Source organism: Argiope bruennichi, chromosome 11 (assembly GCF_947563725.1).
Source record: "Argiope bruennichi chromosome 11, qqArgBrue1.1, whole genome shotgun sequence".
NCBI lineage: Eukaryota > Metazoa > Arthropoda > Arachnida > Araneae > Araneidae > Argiope > Argiope bruennichi.
The window spans coordinates 98,998,926-99,019,590 of NC_079161.1; the positions used below are offsets into that span (position 1 = coordinate 98,998,926).

Consider the following 20,665-nt stretch of genomic DNA (forward strand, 5'->3'; position numbering starts at 1 on the left):
TTAATTTCTAACACGAAAGCCATTTTTAACAAAAGTTTGGCGCAGAATGATCAGATCTGGTCCCTGCGCCATATAAACCAATTAACCAATCATCTATAATATAAATAAACACGTAATTCTCTAACTAATCACAATTCAAGAAATAAACCAATTAGACGGAGAAAGAAAGCCTATGATTGGACTCAAAAAGGTTGACATACAAAGAGTCGATCTCTAGATAGGGATGACGAATATTTTACGAGCGGTTATTACGTAACCAATATCAAAAAGTCACAAATACCAGTGATCAATACTTTTCAAAAAGGGGTGTGATTCAAATCCTTGATACGGTCTTACTAGTGATAGTTCGATTACAGGTTTTGGATCACGATAGAAAGTAACATTCGATACGTTATAACTGAAATTTACCGGAGCGGAGTGTGAAGTCACCGCTCCACTTCATGAGAGTAACCTTGACTTTCCGATATTCGCATTTGATGATGCACTATTCCACACAAATCTTTTTTAATTGCTTGTGACTTGACTTTATATATATCCCATATACTGTTGGCGCCATCTATTGGTAGAATTTAGAACTAAAGTAAACAATTAAAGAAATGACATATATTTTATTCAAATTTTTCAGAAAATGGTTTACTCCAATAAAGAAATTAAATAGTTTTGAAAAAAATCAGATTTAAGAAGTAAGCTGAAATAGATCAATTAATTCAATCACACGTTACTTAAATTAGTAAACTAAGTGTTAATTAAAATTAATAAATTTTATATTTAATATTAAGTAATAATTTTTAATTAATAATATGATTGAAATAACAGATATTTGGAACAAATATTAAAGAATAATAATAGCAAAATTATTTGTTATTCAAAAAATCGTGGATTATGCATTTCTATCTCTAAATTGTGTTTCGTTCTCGTCTCTACTCACCAGTTCATTACGAAGAAGGTTTACTTTCGGTCGCTCATATTTTTGTTCGGTTTCACGTGGTCTTCTTGTATTACCTAAAAATCTTATAACCTGTCAATCAATCAATCACAGCTTTGCACGTGGAAGTCGTCATTGCAATATTCCGTATTTTGATCTTATTATGAATGTATGTATGCTATTTTTGCTTCATTTTTGATATTGGTGCAATGTTTTTTTTTATAATTTTTATTCATTATACTACTTTCTTCTTACCGTATCAATTTTTCTGTACAATTAATTTTAAATGCATTCTTATTGTTTGAAATTTGTTGTGCATTTCTGCAATAATTTTATTCGGAATAATTATTTTAACACAATAATTAGATTATTATATTTGCTTTTCTGTATATAAATTTTGAATGACGAATCGGTCATCATTGTTATGCTTGATTAAATATAATGTAGATCTATAATGTACTGTTTTAGTTGTAGAAAACGGATTAATGTTTCATTTCATTTAACGATTTCTTCAATTTTAAATTAAACATTATTATTTAGAGCTCAGCTCCAGTATACGGCCTATGTCAAATTGGCGATAATTTGGTTCCAGGAACTTCTTTAGTTTGAAAATTTTAACTTGTTTTGCCGCTGCATATTCTGTACTAAGATCTTGAGCTATAAGTCCAAATCCAGTCCTAGAACTACACAAAAATCTTCCTCAAATCACAAGTATTAAAAAAAATTCCTGAAGCTTTCTTTCTAAAATGCATGCTTTATTTTCAAAATAAACTCTCCTTATTCTAACCATTAATATTATGAAGACATAGCGAGTCTTGACTTGAGATTATGTATTCAAGATCTAATTTCATGTCATGTATGTGGATCTGGTGCATGTTGAATCTGTTGTTGCAATCAAGAACAAATCAACACATTTTTTAAACAATATTTATTCTCTATCTCAGATTTTCTTAAAATTTCGAATAAATGTGCTACAAACGATCTCTTCTGAAATTGTTTGGGAACCTTTATGGATTTGCTGTACTTCTCATGAAAATTTATTTTATCACCAAAAATCTGATAAGTTTAAATAAAATAATAAAGGAAAAGCTTTTTTTTTTTTTTCTCAAATTAAAAATTGCATTGCATAGGATTTCAAAATAAATATTGAGAAATTTTTTATTGGAAGTGTTTGGAAACACATTTTGTGAACAAGATGAAATTAGTCAAATTTTTTAATATACTGATTGTTGATGCTAATTGGCCCTATTAAGTAATTCTAAATTATTAGGAAGAGACAGATATTTCCAAATAGAAAAAATTAAATAAATGACAGAAGAATTATATTATTAAATTATTGGTGATAATAAGTGTACTGCTGAAAAAATTACAAAATCTATTTTTTTTCTATGTTTCCTTGGTATTTTTAACTGTACTTAATAAAATATTCTTAGCACACTGACATTTTAAATAAATTAATAGAAAAACTTCCATCTCCAACTAAAACTGATAATGTTTTGAAATAATATAATTGTTGTGACTGATTTGAGTAAGCTACAGTGGATGCCACAAAAAAAGATTTACCAATTATTGTCCAAAGCTTGTTTCAAGAGGCAGTTAATTCGTTTATAATAATGTAATTCAGAGTTTCATAACTTGGTCGATTTTAATTTCTGAAGATGGAAACTTTTTTATTTAAAGTGTTAGTGTGTTGAGTGTATTTTATTTAATGTAACTAATAAAATTGGGGAATATTATAAAAATCTTTTTCATAATTTTTCCTGCAGTACATTTATTGACTTAAATATCATAAAATATTAAGCAAGATGGGATAAATGGACCCAAAAATTGGTTATTTTCAAATTTTGGAAAGCTATGCTCATTAAATTATGTTTACATTTCCTGGGAGTTTCAATTTTTTATTCACTTTCTTAAAAACATAAAATTGCTTAATCACTGCTATTTTTAGACTTGTTACTATGATCATATTTTATCCTGTGTCATAGGGGAAAATGAAATGACTTATAAAAAATCATATATTATGGTCAATTGGAAAATAAACATATTTACATGGAATTGAATTTAAATATCAAAATTAAATATGTAATATTCTATAGCATCAAATATTGGTTCATTTAATATCTGGACGATCTGTTCATTTCTACTTTCTGTACATCTTCATTTTCTGTAAAAGGATACTTCTTTCCACAAAGGGATTTAACTAGATATTTGGCTTTAAACAAGCCATTTTCTAATTTCAAAATTTGATGAGTGAAAGTTTTCATGGAATTGCCTTGCTACTTTACTAGTACCCAACAATCAACAGATATTTTCTCTAAAGGAGGTGCTAAAGTACTCTCACTTTTCATTTTTTTCTATGACTTTTTTTCTGAATTGTAGATCTAGATTGGTTTACTGCCATAGTTTTTGAACTTCATTTTGTGCTTCTCTGAATGCTGTTTTCAAACTATTGATTGCAGATATAAGCTGTAACCGTATTTGCAATTGATACCACATATTGCTGCCTTCACCCCTATCTTCAAAGTTTTTAGTGCAACTTTTGTTTCATTCAATAGTGGAAGAATAGCCAGTTTAAATTCTTCGAAATTAGCCAAATGGCTTTTGAAACTGAGGTAGTTTCCTTTAAAGCTGAAGAAGGTGTGTTCGATGACACTTTCACTATTGTTTGTTTCTGTACTTTAGCTTTATTGGCTGGGAGTTCAGAGTGCAAATCCTTCTCATGATTTTGTGAAGATAATTTATTAGTCAGCTAATTTAAAAAGACAGGGAAAGTAGTTTTAGAAACATTCTATAATTAGCCACTTCTTTAAAATTTTCACCGCTTTTTCTTCAAAGGCACAAATGATATTTTAAGATTATTATGTCTGACTGATGAACATGAATTATATAAATACAAAGATATGTATGTGATAAAATTTTATACTTATTTTAGTCTGTAGCTGTAGGGAGGAAAATTGACACTATGTGTTATTTTAAATACTTTTTTTAAATTGTTTAAATTTTTGAATTCACTTGCTGTTCATTAAAAGTCCAAATAGTATATGTGTGTCTTGTCCCAATTGTAGTTTACCATGATAATTAAATAACTAGATTTGTTTAAAATGAAATTTTTAATATATTTTTTCAGAATATATTCAGATATCATTCTTCTTAATATTTTGTTCATTTTATACTTTTTTTTAACTTGCTCTATAAAAAAGGGGAAATAATTTTCCTCGGTATAGATTTATATTTCTTGGATATAAGACAATGTATCAACAAATTTTCAAAAATTTTAAATGAAGAAAAAAAGTAAAGTAAAGTAAACTTTAAATTCCAAAGACAGATCCAAACAAAAATTGGATGGGTGCCGATTCGGACTAAAAAAATTTAGCAAATCAAAAGATTTTTTTACAAAATATTATCTGTGATGTAAAAGACCTGTAAAAAATCAGCATGCTAATAAAATAATTATTTGATAAATACTGTTTGTTTTCTGCAAATTGTTCATTTTCCTTTATCTTGATTCTTAATGTTGTTTAAGCTTTTTTTTTTTTTTTCCCTCGTATAGAAGTATGTCTGTGTGTGAGTTTAGAAATTAGCAATTGAGCCGTGATTAGAATGAACACCCTGTATAGTTCCATTTACCATTTTTCTTATATAGCATTTATGGCGGAAAGTAATTGAATGAAATACAAAAGGGTTAAGAACACTTGTTTCTTTACAATTTTATATATAAATTATAAAAATTTGAGTAAATACATTGATTATAGGAGCTTATTAAAGATACTCTTGTAATACATATGACTATTCATTTTGAAGTCAATGAGATTACTAATAAAATATACTTTCAAAGGTTAAAATTATCTGAAATTTAATGCTTTGAAAAAGTATGCTTTAAAACAGTTTCTAAATTTTATGTGTAATTATTTTTGAATTTTTTTTAAAGTTGTGATTGAAAAAAATATATGAAAATATCAAGATCTTAAATATTTCTGCAAATGTCTTTGTGCTGAAATATTAATTGCTTTGGCTCAATTCGGTTTTAACAACGATAAAAAAAGTGCCACGGAAGAAATTCTCAAAATCATAAAAATATATTCAAGTGCATTATTAATTTATTATGAAAAACTTTAAATGTGCAAATTGCATGCTATATAGTTTAACGATTAAAATTGCGAAATTGGCTAAATTTTTTTCTTGGCACTTTTTGGTTGCCGTTACAACCGACATATCATTGCTTCTTTTGATGCATTTAAAAACACTGTTGTTGGCTAAACTTTGTTGACCTAAAACTAATAGCAAAGACTGGTAATAAATTTAATTGACTTGTCCTTATAGATGATTGACTTTGATCCGAGTAGTCCAGAGTATGCAGAGATGAAGAGCTTTTCTGAAGTGGAATCTCTCATAGCTAAATTCCCTAACAGTTCCAAAGCATGGATGCTAGGAGCTGTTAACTATTTAAAATATGGAGATGTTAATAAAGCAAAAGTACTTCTGCAAAGAGGTATCAAAACGATAAATTTCAGGTAATGCTTATTTAATTTTTTTAATTATTATTCTCATTCATTTCATTTTATCATGTATCATAAATTTTGTGCTGTAATTTTTTTTTTCAATATCTTATTTCAATCATTTTAGATACTTATATGATAGTTATATATTAGTGAACTTGAATTAAGTGACTACAGTTATAAAATATCTCTTAATCATTAAAGTAGCTGCCCCTCCCCCTATTTTTCATTTTATGCTTCAAACTTTTTCAGGACTTATTAAATCACAATGAAAGAGCCAAAACTCGCCAAATGTAATATTAAAATCAAACTAATCAATCAAAGCAACCCTAAGAACGAGCTACTAACTTGCGAGAAGAAAATAAACATCTGTTTACGCTGTGTGTGCTAAAAGATATTAAAATTATTGATGTTAAAAATGAAAAAAAAGAAAGAAAGAAATTATGGCCAATCCATCACTGTTAATTAATAAGTACCACCTTTTCTTTATTTTATATATTAATTTAAGACTTCTGGAGTTGTAATTAAATCACTGTAGTTGGTTGATTAATTTGTAATAATAATAATATAGAGTATTTTTATATTAACTGCAGGCTATTAATTAATCACCAGCAATGTAATGTTTATTTCAATTAATCATTAATACCAAAGACTTAGTTTTAGTCAACAAATTATGTTCATTAGTGATATATAGTTAAGCACTACTTAGCCAAATTTAGGTCTTCTGCTAATAAAAACTATTTTGTTGCAACACTTGTGTATCTTGCAATCCTTTGTTTCTTATCATATTAGATTTTCTGCAGAAATAAATTTTAAACTAAGCTATTTTAAAATTAAATGTTACAAGTTTTCAAATTATAAATTAACATTTATTTATGAACTTGTTTCTTTTTTTTAATTAATGAACTTTCTACATCAAGTTTTAATTCTTATAACACATGCATTTGAAATGTGTGAAAACATTTACAGTGTCTTTTAGTTAAAGATTATTACAGATAATGAAGTAAAGATTAATTGTGGATCTTGTAAAATTGTTTTTATGCCTGCTTTAATGTTAGGATTATGCAGTAAGATTGCATTGACACCTTTTAATACTTGAAGTTGTCATGTGGTTTATTTGTTTAATATAATTGAAATAGCACTAAATGTTGATTTTTTTATTTTATTTTTCAAAAATTCCTCATTAAATTTTAATAACTAATTTTTTTGAAGAGTTTACTTTGCAAATATTGTAAGAGCACATTTCATCTCATGCTTCCCATTTCTTTTTTTTTTTTTTATTTTAAGAGAAGATGAAGAAAAATTAAATTTGTGGAAAGCTCTGATGAATTTAGAAGCATACCATGTCAGCAGAGAAGCATTGCTGGCTACATTCGAGGAAGCGTTGAAATATAATGATACAAGAAAGGTGTATTTGCACATGTTACAGTTGTTGATTAACACTGAAAAAACAGAGGTAAGTAGTTAAATTTTTTTCATTTTTATTTTAAAACAAGTTTTGTAAATGAAATATGCTATAAGGGAGTAAAAATATATATTTTCTGATATTATTAACTTTCGTTTCATTAATTTAATGTTCAATAGTTAAATATTTAAAACATTTATAATAATAACTATATTATTATATGAAATGATTGATAGGAACATATAATTGTTTAGTATTCATTATTTTTAAAATGGTAATTTTTAGTTTTCATGTATACTGACCAACAGCAGATAAAACTGAGGAGCTCATTTTCTGTTTTTTCCTGTGGTTGTGCATTGCTTAGTTATCACATCATCATATATTAACAGGGTGGCCAACCAACTGGAAATCGTTACAGAATTCCGGGAGGTCAGGAAAATTTATTATAAAACTGAAATTTTTTTTAGAAATTGGCACTTTTTATCGAGCATGACAATTCATTAAAATTTTTTAATTAGAATGAAACATTATCAGCAATAATGAAAACCAAACTTTTACTGACAGTCTGAAAGAAAAAGATAAAGCACCATATCTAATTTATTACATATCTATATATAATATTTTTGCCAAATATTTTTTATTGCTTTTTTTTTTCTCCAGAATGTGAATTAATTAGCTAAAATGGTTTTGAGTATTGTGGACAGCAGGTTTAGTTCAGGCAGCTTAACTAAAGACCAGCTCATACTACTATCATGATTTTAAGCTTTAATATGTATTTTTTATATGAAAAAATATTTATGGAGGTATTCTCTCCCCCCCCCCCCTTCCTTCAAATGTTAAACCAATCGCATCACATATTATGAGAGCAAAAATATGAATTTTGGGTATTCATATTCAAAACTGTATCTGAAATATTGGCCCATTATTATAATTCTGAAACAACTTATTTTAATTTAATAAGTATTTTATAATAATTATTTTCTTCCCCTCTTCTTGAAAATGTTTTTGTGGAATTATAAAGTATCGGACATTATTCCTATTTTTTCTGTAAAACATTTCTTTTTTGTTTGTATAAACATAGGTTGCAAAATTCTTCATATGAATGGATGTTACAGACAACATAAAATGGCAATATTACTAATATTTTCTTTTGCACCAGATTTTTTTTATATTGGTTATTTTCTTGGTCTTTTCTCTGATGTTAATCAGATTGAATTATAATTCATATTGTTCAATATGATATTTAAAGTTTCTTTATACATTTTACGTTCTAGCCACAAGTGGTATGTAAAAATATATACAGAGGGTACTTTTGCTAAATGCTTTATTTTTATGTATTAAAAGCAATTGAGAATGATGATTTAATTCAAAAATTTAAGTATGATTTAATTCAAAAATTTAAATAATTATAGATATAGGAAACAATTTTATGTTTTTTTTTTTTTGTTTGTTTCTTCTTGCATGTAAAATTGATTCAAGGATGAAATAGCTATTATACAAGTTTCAGAAAGCCTGATATATATTATTATATATATTCTTAATTTACTTAATATATTCTTAATTTACTTCAATATCTATGCAAATATGTATAATCATATTTTTACATAATTAGTATAGTATATTTTAGCATTGTTGAATTCCATCAATTTTAAAATTAAAAATTAGCCTCACATTGCATGCAACATTAGTCTTTTACCACATTTTTCAAAACAAGCTGAAGTGCATACAATGGTTAATGTGATAGTTTTAGTTGTTTAGATAATTTCTTTCTATAATTTGGTTTCATTATGTTTAAATATGTAACTAATGCAAATTTATTTCTTCTGCATTCAGTGTCCTGAATTTCTATTTTTGCTAATCAAAGCTGATAAAGATGCATCAAAATCAAATGTGAATAAATAATTTAACCATATTAATGGCATTCTTGAAATATATTTATTTTATCTTGTTTATTGATATTTTTTTAGGAATTAGAAATCTTCAAAGACAAAATTTTAAAAAAGTTTAAAACTGATAAAGAAGTATATCTTACACTTTGTGAATATTATATGAAACATGGAGCAAAGAAAGAAGGAAGAAGTCTCTTTGAAAGGAGTTTGCAATGTGTTTCCCCAAAAGAACGTGAGTATAAATGTTTTGTGTTGCATAGAATCTCATTCTGTTTTGATTTGACAGTTTCTCTGAAAGTGTTCTTTCTTTTAATGATATTTTCATTTTTTTTTATACTACTAATGAAGGAAAATATGTCTATGGATATGTTGATGCTGTACAGAACAAATCATTATATCTAGATTTACCATATTTGTCATAGATATATTTTGGAGGTTAGAAATGTGCACTTCCAAGTGACTTTTTAAAATTTTCAATTTATTAAAAATTAAGCAAGATTTTGATGGTTTTCTTTTCCCATAACTGCCAAAAATATTATAGCACAAAAATGAATTTTATGCATTTGAAATTTTAAGAAATTATCTTTACAATGTTACTATTATATATTTTTGTCTATTTTTAAAGATTATTTAATGTAGTTCACCTCTTTGAAAGATCTTTAATCTTTTCTCATTGTTGCTGCAAATATTTCGTCCAAAAAAGGAATGATGAAGATATCCAAAATAAGAATCCAGGCCAATTCGTAGCAGATATGTATTTAATTAACAATCAAAGGAAGATTGTACAGATAAAAATTGTTAGGTAAAAATGGCTGAGGCTATCAGACTTACCATATTTTAAAATTTAGGAAAAATGAAATATACTATTAAAATAAAATTTAGATAATATAAATTGTTTTACAAATACAGTTTAACTCTTAAGTGTTAAAATGCAAAAAAGCTTCTAATAATATGTTCCTTAATCCCTATTTTTTTCCCCCACGAGTATTCTATTTCCCTATTTTTTACCTACAGAGTGCATAGAGTCATAAAAAGTGCTTAAATTTGAAAACCATTTTTAAGCACCTTCAAAGTGCTTAATTTTCAGAAAAGGTCCTTAAAAAGTACTTAATTTTCTATTGAAGTGAAGAAAACATTTTGTAGTGTTTCCCCATAAATTGAATATGACAATTTGGAATCATGGTCATAAAGGCTTGTTTACCGGATGTATCAAAAAAGAAAACCAACAGATGGAAAGAATTCTAAGAAATATTCCAAGGGTACCAGCACATATTAAGATAACGCTTGATGGTGGGTTTTTTTTTTCCCTCCCTTTATTTTTTGCATCCCCTCCTTTTTTCGCTTTTTTTTATCCCCTCCCTTTTTCTTCAACAATGTGCATTGCCATTTATTAAAATACTGGAATAGTTATCTAGAAGGGGTGGTGCATACTTCACTTGAAGACTTACTGCAGGTATTCAACTGTATGATATTGAATTGTTATTAATTGCTATACATAATTACATTAATCAATCACTTAAAATCTAGTATAATGAAATTTTGACTTGATGCCTTTAATTTTCAATGATTGTTATATCTTTCGTGGTATTTTTTGAATGTCTCCATCCATTTGAACATTTTTATTTGTTGGACTAATCTTGCCAAATTTTTTTGACCAAGAAAAAAAAAAAGGAACTGCTGTATCTGGTACTTAAATATCTGCAAATAATTTTTTTTTAAAGTTTTTTTAGAATTTTTAGGATTTAGGTTTTATCATTTTTTTTTTCATTTTATAACTCTTATAGAAATTTTTTCCCACTAAAATCTTTCTTTATATATAAAGTCTTGTCTAGAGCAATGTCCAGCATTAAGCCATTGAAGTTAGGAGCACGAAGTTTGGGAAGTTATTTTTTGGGCATTAGAGGCACACTAAGAACGGATTTCTCAAACTTTTGATTCAAAATTTAATAAAAAAAATAGAATTTTAATATGTTATCATAACATCAAAGCATATTATCACATAAAATTATTTTAATACCGTTTTAGAGGTTAAAAGAGAATAGCTTTTGAATAATAAAAATTCTTTTGATTGAATGTAATTTCTAATTATTTTTTTTTATTCTGAGAAATTAGTTTTGGATAATGCTATATATTATCTCGAGCTGGCTTCAAGAAAGACTTTCTTAAAAAAAGCTTCAATTGGCATTATTACCTTTCTGTATACAAAATTTAACTAAGAAAATATTGCAATTGTCAAAAGATTTCAACTTGAGATTTTAATGTATCTCCACGTTTCATACCTCCTTGAATTCGAAAACATACTTTCAGAAAATATCTGCCTGTGACAAAGATAACAAAGAAACACTTTGAGCTAGATGGATGAAATTTGATATGCATTTCTCACACCAAACTTGTAGATTTCGATAAAATTTTCAGCAACATCCGTTTAGAGGAAATCTGTTTGTCTGTCTGACTGTTCGAATATAAGTTAGCATGATAACTACAAAACAAAGAGAACTAGATACTTAAAATTTAGAACAGAGATTTAGTATCTATTGTATAAACATCTGTTAAATTTTGAGCCAAATCCAACAAGGGGTTAACCACATGTCCGCCTGTACTTTCAGAAATATGTAAACACAACAACTCAAAAATATAGCAAATTTTGTATGTTATTTTATGACAATAAGTGTAGTTTTGCATCAAATTTTTGTTTTAATCAATTGGACAGAATGCATCTAAAACCCAAATTTGCTTTTCGGATGCTTTCAACTGCATATCAGAAATTAATCCCAAAACACTTGCCAACAATCGCACTGTAGATAGAAACAGTAAAGTATTTAATTCATGTCTGTGTTAATATTACGTAACGTACGTCAATGCCACACTAGACATTTCTATGCAGTATGCTAGAAAATTTTAGAGAGATGCTCTGGCTGATTTATTTCTGTTTAACTTTTAACTACAGAGCTGATTTTTTTTAAAACTTGTTTTCGTTATTTATGAAAACTAGGACTTGTCAAAGCATTTTCATTTCTTCAGAAATTATATATATTGTTTCTTCTGCATTTTTTTTAAGTAAGAATTTTTGTTTATAGATTAAAAAGCAGGTTTTCATTAAATTTCAGGAACGTTAAACATTCAAAAAAGACTTTTACTACACTTTTAAAAATAAGAGGTGACAATTTCTTTTTAGTCTGATCATTTGTAAACGTTGCTATAATTTTCTATTAAAAATGACTTTAAAAACTTTTTTATTACATGACTTTGTTTTATCATTAATTTCATGGCACTCTTGTCAAGTGTATGATGCCATGCAACTGACCATATGAATGCTTTAGTTCTTAGCTTTATAAGATTGCAATTGAAATTACTTAATAGAATAAGTCAGTGCAGGGAGAAATTTACTCTTTCCGTCCCAGCAATGTTGGATCTTAATTGTTGTTGCTTATATAAAAATCTTGGGTCATGCTGAAAACAAATACAAAGTATTTGGTCCTGCTGAGCTCCTACATACACATTTTCAGAAATGTTGTATTTATCAGATACTTTATTTTAATTTTAAGAAAAGTAGAAAAAGTTCTTTGTGATTAATCTTTTAAAACTTTATTTAATTTTTTTGGTATTAATAGTTTTTTATGATCATTTTTATACTTTTGACAAATTCAAAAAGGCATAATTTTACAATAGAAGATATTGTGCAAATGCAGAAATAAATATTAAAATTTTTAAAAATAAATATTTAAAATTAATTTTTAAGAATTTTTTTTTAAATAAAAACTATGCATTATTATAAAATAGGGAAAAAATACTATGCTTAGAAAATACGCAGTTTATGTGTGCACACTTATACAAAGGTGCTTAATTTTTGGGACTAAGGTGCTTAAAAGTACTTCATTTTTGCAGCAGTTTTTCGCTATGCACCCTCACCCATAGTTCTACAACTATTCGGAAAGATTTTTTTTCATTAGAACATCTATACATACATTGTTCAAAGCTTTTTTTATAAATACAATGATTTTTCAAAAAAAACCAAAAAAAAAACAACTTTTAAATTTTGAGAAACAACCATAAATAATTCACATTTCATGTATATAAAAGTCTTTTTGACATTTTTTAATTTATAGACATCAAACTAAAAAAAAATAATTATTATTATTAAATAACGCTTAAATAAGTTGTCATTTTCACATAATTGATTTTTTTTTTTTTTCAGTTCCCTTCCTCCTCTTCTCTCCCATTTTGTTTTTTCACTAGGGAATCTGCTTGCTTAACTATTTATTTTACTGAGAATTTCCTCAAAACAATCTCCTTCTCTCAATTGCATTTGCCATAGCCAGTTGCTCTGTTAGAAAACAGATCTCATTATTTTATAATTTCCTTCAAAAATATTTAATCATTTTCACGAAAAGATATAGCACATCCAACCTTATTAAATAATTTTGAACTAATAATGATTGTTTCAGCTTTCCTTTTAATGAAGCCATTTATTATCCAAAAAAATTGTGATATTTTTCCAAAATATTCTCAGTAAGTTGTAAATCATTGTGATATATTTCTCTGTAATCTGTTTCAATTGGAATTCTTTTAATGACAAGATCATATTTGTTTCTTCTTTTACCGTGATAAGAATAAATGGATAAACCAGTGGCTGTTATTTGGATTATAATATCTTCAGAAGGATATTCTATATATCTTTGTGTTTCATTCTGTCAGTGTCTTTAAATCAAATTTTAGCAATCTATATAACTGTTTCTGGTCAATTTTTGAGACTTAACACCCCATGTTCCTTTTGAATATCAGATAACTTTCCTTTGCAAGTTCAAAACTTTTTGTAATAATAATCAGGTAGGAAGTTGCCTAATTCTATGATCAAAAGTTCCCAAACTTTTTAAATATTTTTGTTGCTGTTCGTGATGGAAGAAATATGAAAAAAAAAAAAAAAAAAAAAAAAAAAAAAATCTACTGAAACATAATGATTTGAGATTTATTTGAATTTACCTTTCAATTATATTTTAGAGGCAGTCTTCTTTTCTTTTAATTGGATTTTAGATTTTTCCATGAATCTATGAGAAATATATTCTGAGACTAATAAAAGGATGTCTTCGGCAAGTATGATAATGTTCCAGTTTTACTTGCTCTCAGAACTGAATAATTTATTTGCAATGATTAACCATAAAATAGATCCTAAATACAAGTCCTGTCTGATAATCTTCCAGTAATTAAAATCTATATTGGTAATTTTTCTATTTGATAAATATCTAATAATGTAGGTTAGATTCTATCCTCTTCAAGGAAATCAATATTTTGCCTTTCAATCTATTAAATGCATTTGACATATCAAGAATATAAACTGGTATAATTACTTTTCCTTCTTTCGATCTTTCAAAGAATTTATAAAAGTGAGTACAGTATCAGAAATGTGCTTTTCTTGTACCTGAAGCCAAATTGTTTAGAATACAACTATCCTTCTTCACAAATTTGTATGTAAATTATTGAGCAATAATTTTACAGAATATCTTCCATGTTGTAAGTAGATGTATTGGTCCATAAGAAGATTATCCATTTATGCTCTTGCTTGCTTTCAGTGTAAAGCCACTTGAATTCTTTTGCAAAATATGCTTTTATTAAAGAGTTTAACATACCAGAAAGTCTATCAAAATTTGAGAAGACTTCTCTTAAAAACCATGTTATGATTTCATATGGATCAAAAGCCTTTTTGAGGTTAGTTTCCAAATTTATGTGTAATTTATTCTTGTGATATTGGTAGAAAATATAAATATCCTATTTGTTAACTTTAAGATGAATTATGGCAGCACCAATAGGAAAATTAAATTCTAGAATCAGTATTTTCCTTGAATGTTGTAGATCATAATATTATCTTTTCAAATCTGCTGCATTTCCCCAAAAATCACTAGAATATCATTTATCATTATATAAAATGAGTCAAAAGTATTGGTTTTAACAATATTAGATGTTAGATAATATTGTTAAAAAAGAATTCTAAATCTATTAGCATGTAAGTTGAATATTCTCCAATATAGTTGGGCTGCTCCTTTTTTTAAGAAAAGTTCTTACATTTTATTCGTAAATCAATCGAAAGCTGCTTCAAAGAGCTGACTTTACTTCTCATGACCTCTAGTTCTGTGTTCAATCAGCTTCTCATTATAAGATTTTCCTATTATTATAAAGTTTCAAATTTTATCTTGTTTAAAATGCCCATTTAATTCGGAACTGTTATATTAAGTAATTTTAAATTTTATAAAATTGTTTGACAAAATCTTGAAATTTTCTGTAGTTAATAAAAAGGATTTCATTCAGCACACTTGGTATTGCCACTATTTGAGTCAATACCATTAATAATTACTAAATCATGATATTCAAATATGTTTTTAAGCTAAATTATCTCATGATTAAAGTTAAATAAAACCTTTTTAGACCCTTAAAAAGTACAAATCGTGAGTCTTATTTTCCCCTTCGAAATTCTAAAATAATTTTATTTTATCTATTTTTAATCTTAATCTAGCTTTAAATAACGAATTTTGATGAACTAAAATAGTAAACACTTGATTGCATATTACTTTCGATAAAGTGTGTTAAGTATCATGTATTAAGAAAATGCAAAACTAAAATTCAAAGTAATTTTAAAACAAAATAGTAAAAAAAGAAATAGCAAAAGTTTTCTTATTCCAATTTAAATAATATTAAATATTAATATCAGATATTTTTTTAATTATAAAGCACCACTTTATTTTAGAATCATAAAATAACATAATACCAACTTTCATCTAATAATTAATTATGAATACTATTTAGAATAATATCCCAGAATTAATATTTAATAACTATTTTATTTAAATTTGATTTCATGCCCTTTATGTCCCCTGGAGCCCCTTTGTCAACTGCCTACTTTGCTTATTTTATTATCTGTCTGTCTTCGACTTGTACCTGTTTGCCCCAAATGCTTAATTTTGCATTTAAATTCTCTTAAATTGTAATTTTCTCTGGAGATTAATTTATCAAAGTATTTGCAGACTATTCAAATCTTCTTGTAGATTACTAAAAGGAAGGCAGTTGATGAAAATTACAAGATTTGTATTATCTTCAATTTAAAGACAATGATCCACTAATATATATATTAGTTTCAGTCAATAAAATCTTGATGTCATTATTTGAAATAAACACAGTAAGAGGTGTATAATCAAGAATATACTTTCTGCAAAATTGGCATTTATGAAATTTTGTAATATGAAAGTTAACAGTTTATAAGGCAAATATGGCAAAGATTTAAGTGTGCAATCTTGAGACTTATTTTATTTTTATTGCAGAACATGATCAATCCATCTTCTTTGAAGTCTAACTTGTTCTCCTTTATTTTATGGGGTTTTTTTTTATTATTATTATTATTTCTAGATGAATGACTTGTATCATATTCTATCTTAAACTTTTCATTATGTCTTCCACAGTTACATTTTAAATTGGTATTGTGGCCTCTGCTACCATATTTAAGATTTCCTGTTGTTCTTTACAATAGGGCTAAAGTTTGCTTATTTAAAACATTGTATGGCATTGTAAATTGCAGCAATTCAAAGATTTGATAATTTTGTGATTTTTTTTTAATACTGTTGGAAGCATTAGAATTATCTAATTTCTGCCTGACTTGTTTTTGAAAGAGGCTCTAACTACAAGAAAACTATTCTTTAGTTTTTCATTTTATGATTTTAACAGGGTTCATAGCATTATGAAAAAGGCTTAAATTTGAAAGCTATTTTTAAGCACCTCAAAAGTGCTTAATTTTGAAGAAAGGTCCTTTAAAAGTGTTTACTCTTCTTGAGAAGTACAAAGGAAACTATTTTTGTTTCTCTAGATATTGAATACAATTAATCGAAATAATGGTTGTAAAGATTTGTGCACCGGATACAAAAAAGAAAACCAACAGAAGAATTCAGAGAAAGAATCCAGAATGAGATAGATCTAGGGTATGAATGCATATTGAAATAATGCTTAATGCCCCCCCCCACACACACACACACTTCCTCTTTCTTCGACAATGTGCATCACAGTTTATTGAAATACTGGAATAGTTATATCAAAGAGGATATACAAAATACTCACCATGTCAAACTTGTTGTCACTCGAAAAACATTAAATTTTTAGTATTAATGTTTTTATCAATTTAGTAACAATTTATTATCAGTTAATTAACTTTAGGTGTGTTATTTTATTTTCATTTATTTTAATATATTCATTTTTAAATAACTTGGAGATCAATGATTTTTATTTAAAGATGTAGGAACTATTTGCATAAATTTCTCAATTAAAAATAAAATAAGTTAATTTTAAATTTTTGCATGTGTGTATGTATTTTGTTGCATTTGATAATATTTTTATGAATTTTGAATTTCATAAATACTTTAAAATAGTACAATCAAAACAGTTTATTTAATTATGTACTTACAAGAATAGCAAAGATTAAATTTTCATGTATTAACTTCTTAACAAGGCAAACTTTATTATTTTTGCTCCATATATTAATTTTTTTCATCTGAAAAAATAAATAGCATGATACCCACAGAGTATTATTTTTTTGAAATATTGTTTTAATATTTTTTTTTCACCCTGAAAATAATATTTGTGAAAATTTAAAATTTTTACCTTTTTTTTTTTTTTAAGCTTAAAAAAACCTTACTACCCCCTTAATTCATAATTAGTAAAAAGTTTCGTTTAATTTTAAATCCTCGTCACTTAATTTAGTTTGTATCTGTAACCATTTCTATAGAAATTAAATCAGACCATTAATCAAAAAGGAAGTAGGACTTTTTTTTCTTTAATATCATTAGACTTTAGATAACTTGAACTCTTTTACTAGAATATCAACTTTTTGAGCTGTCTAACCATTGGTAAAAGCATGAAAATTGCTAAAATAATTGAATGAATTAGCAAGCAAAGAATAATTTTAGTTTAGCTTGATTGGGAATGTTGAATACATTAATAATCTATTTTTACTTATCAGACATTAATAATTATTGTTAATGTCTGATAGGTAAAAATAGATTACAAAATAAATTTCTGTGAATTTCATTATAAAGAATCAAAATTAATAAATTAATATGTCAATTTCCTAATGTAAAATTTTGTTATATATTATGAATATAGTGTGCATGCATTATACATATTGTTTGAAAATTTAGGTTTGAATATAAATTATAATGAAGTTTTAAGTAATATTTTGTGAATGTATAATCAGCCTACTGCCATTTTGAAATTATGCTGTTATTTTGCAAATTTTCTAACCACATTGAAACAATACAGATTTAAGCAAACGCTTCATAGATATTAATCTAAATTAAATAATGAAGCATCATCACAATATTAAAAATGAACTAAAATATTATCATTGAGCAAAAAAAAAAAAAAAAAAAAAAAAAAATTGAAAGTCTTTTTATAAAGGTTTTTTAATTATATGTAAAAGGACTACTGTCGATTCAGAATCCCTCTTCTCAAAATAAAATTGATATAAAAGTATACAATTCAAGGAGAAAAAAAAAAATTGGTGTTGTAGTTTTCAGATTATTATGTTTCAGGAATTATAAAACCAATCTTTTTAATGTCATCAAAGGAGAATTTTATGAGCTAATTATGTTTATTGATTTGTTTTATTTTCAAGCAAATAAAATGAATATAAGATGTTTGTAGCAAATCTCTGAGAAACTTGAATTATGCAAGTCTAAATTTAATTTTATTACAAAAATCTTAACAAAATTGCATGAGAATATATTCATTCTTTAGGTTTTATGTTCAATAAAAAGTTCCTTGCATAAAAGTTTAAAAAAAATAATAATAAATGATAGGATAATAATTAAAAAAAGGAATCTATTGCGTTGTTTTGCATTGTATTAAAATTTGTGATGTATTGTATTAAAACTATTGTAGTTAATTGGAGTTCAATGGCCAACATTAATCCAAAATTGCAAATAAAAAAAAATTGTGTACAAAATAAAGCAGTAAATGCTTTTATAAAGTTTACATGTTCATATTTTTTAATTATATGAAACTTTATTTCAGATCCAGATATACTGGGAAAATTTGCAAATCTTGAATATAAATATGGAGACATTGAAAGAAGTTTGAACTTGTATGAAGAAATACTTGTAAAATATCCAAAACGCAAGGACTTAAAGTCAATTTATATTCAAGTACTCAAGTCTCAAGGGCAGGAAGAGCGAGCAAATAGCTTACTTTGATGTTAATAATTATTTGTAAATAGAATTTCAATAAATTTTTATATTTTCCAATTTTTTAATTGAAATCTGTAGTATCTAGTGCAAGTCTGAAGTCATTATGGCAGACATTATAGGGCTAAGAGGTTATGAAAAGTGAAAGTGGGCATGATTAGAGCATGCATATCTTGCATTCAAGCTTTGTTTATATTGCATGAAATAGATAATTTTGCATCTTTTTTACAAATGAGCATTATTTTGCTAAGGCAACTGTATGATCTCACTTTAAAATATGTTTTAGTTGTATAAATTCTCAATAAAAAGTAGCTAAATAAAATATTACCAAAACCATCTATATAATTAATCCATTATTGATAAATTTAATTTCTCTATTTCTAATATTCATTATCAGGGCCATACTTAAATGGTCATGTTCCTTTGGTTCCTTTCCTTTTTATCTGCAGTTTCCTTCCCCCCCATATTAAATGGTACTTTTTTTTTTTGTATAGTTTTCATTTCTTTTTTGAAATTTTTTTTCCTATCTGCATTTTTTTATTTAGAAAATTTTTATTATTAATTATTATCTTTTTATTATTGTATAAATAGTGCTGAAAAATTATGCACTGTTAATACTTTATAGTTATATTAATGAAAAATACCATATGCAATAAATTTACATTTGTAACAAATAAAATAGAGATCTTTTATATTTTCTAAAAGATTGAAAATAAAATAAAATCTCAATAATATAGTCTATGACAACTCCTGAATATTAATATATATGGTAATGTATAATTATGATGGAACATCTCTTTTACTATAATATCAACTTTTTTAGCTGCCTTAAGTATTAGTAAAAGCTTGAAAATTGCTAAAAAATTTAATGAATTAACAGGCAAAGAATAATTTAAGTTTAGTTAGATTGGGAACATTGAATGCATTTAAAAATCATTACAGATTATGAGATAAATTTCTGTGAATTTCATTATAAAGAATCAAAATAAGTTAATATAATTAATTCGTAATGTAAAATTTTGTTATATTATATGAATATGGTATACATGCTTTATACGTATTGCTTGAAAAGTAAGATATGAATACAAATTATGATGAAATTTTAAATAATTTGGTGAATGTATAACCACTACTCTGCCATTTTGGAATTATGCTGTTTTTGAATTTTTTAACCACACTGAATATAAAGGTCTTACAAAAATTGCTAAATTCTGGGTCACACTAAAAAAAGAAACTGCAGCGATACAGCATACTGTTGTTTTTCAGGTAACACTAAATTCAGGATAAGGGCATAGAACTACATATGAACATGTTAATATCATAAATTTACTTTTATAGACCATTATAGTGGCCATGTTAATTTCCATTTTTATTTTTAATATATTAGTTACTGGCCATTTTTGGAAACCATCTTTTTCATTCATAATATTAACTATTTAAATGAGTTTGATTAACATTACAAAATATTAAACGAGTTAGATTTTGATTACATAATTATTTTTCACAATATTTGATATCAATGTTTATTTCCAGTCTTGCAAATCTAATATATACTACTGTCAATAGAAGTTTATATAAAATTGATGATCCGAGTTTTCATCTTTTAAACAAATGAAATAAATTCAAAACAAATGTTTACAATTTAAAAATTTATAATACATAGCCATAAAGAGTGTATAAACCCTTATTTAAGCGTTCATATCTCATAGAATTCATCTTAAGAACTCGTATATAAA

The 20,665-nt window shown here is 26.0% G+C and overlaps 1 protein-coding gene across 3 annotated transcripts; it reads left to right on the forward strand.

Annotated features, from left to right (window-relative positions):
- The first annotated feature begins 973 nt into the window (after window positions 1-973).
- Window positions 974-18,991, forward strand: LOC129957683 (protein RRP5 homolog). Of its 3 annotated transcripts, none has more exons than XM_056070137.1 (5): window positions 974-1,094; window positions 5,246-5,436; window positions 6,709-6,877; window positions 8,794-8,947; window positions 18,760-18,991. In XM_056070137.1, exons 1-5 carry the CDS (start codon window positions 1,089-1,091, stop codon window positions 18,936-18,938), a joined length of 699 nt encoding a protein of 232 aa, XP_055926112.1. In that variant the 5' UTR covers window positions 974-1,088; the 3' UTR covers window positions 18,939-18,991. The 3 variants fall into 3 exon arrangements, with proteins under 3 accessions (XP_055926112.1, XP_055926114.1, XP_055926113.1); XM_056070139.1 differs by lacking the exon at window positions 974-1,094 and adding an exon at window positions 1,328-1,636; XM_056070138.1 differs by lacking the exon at window positions 974-1,094 and adding an exon at window positions 3,051-3,696.
- The last annotated feature ends 1,674 nt before the right edge of the window (window positions 18,992-20,665 follow it).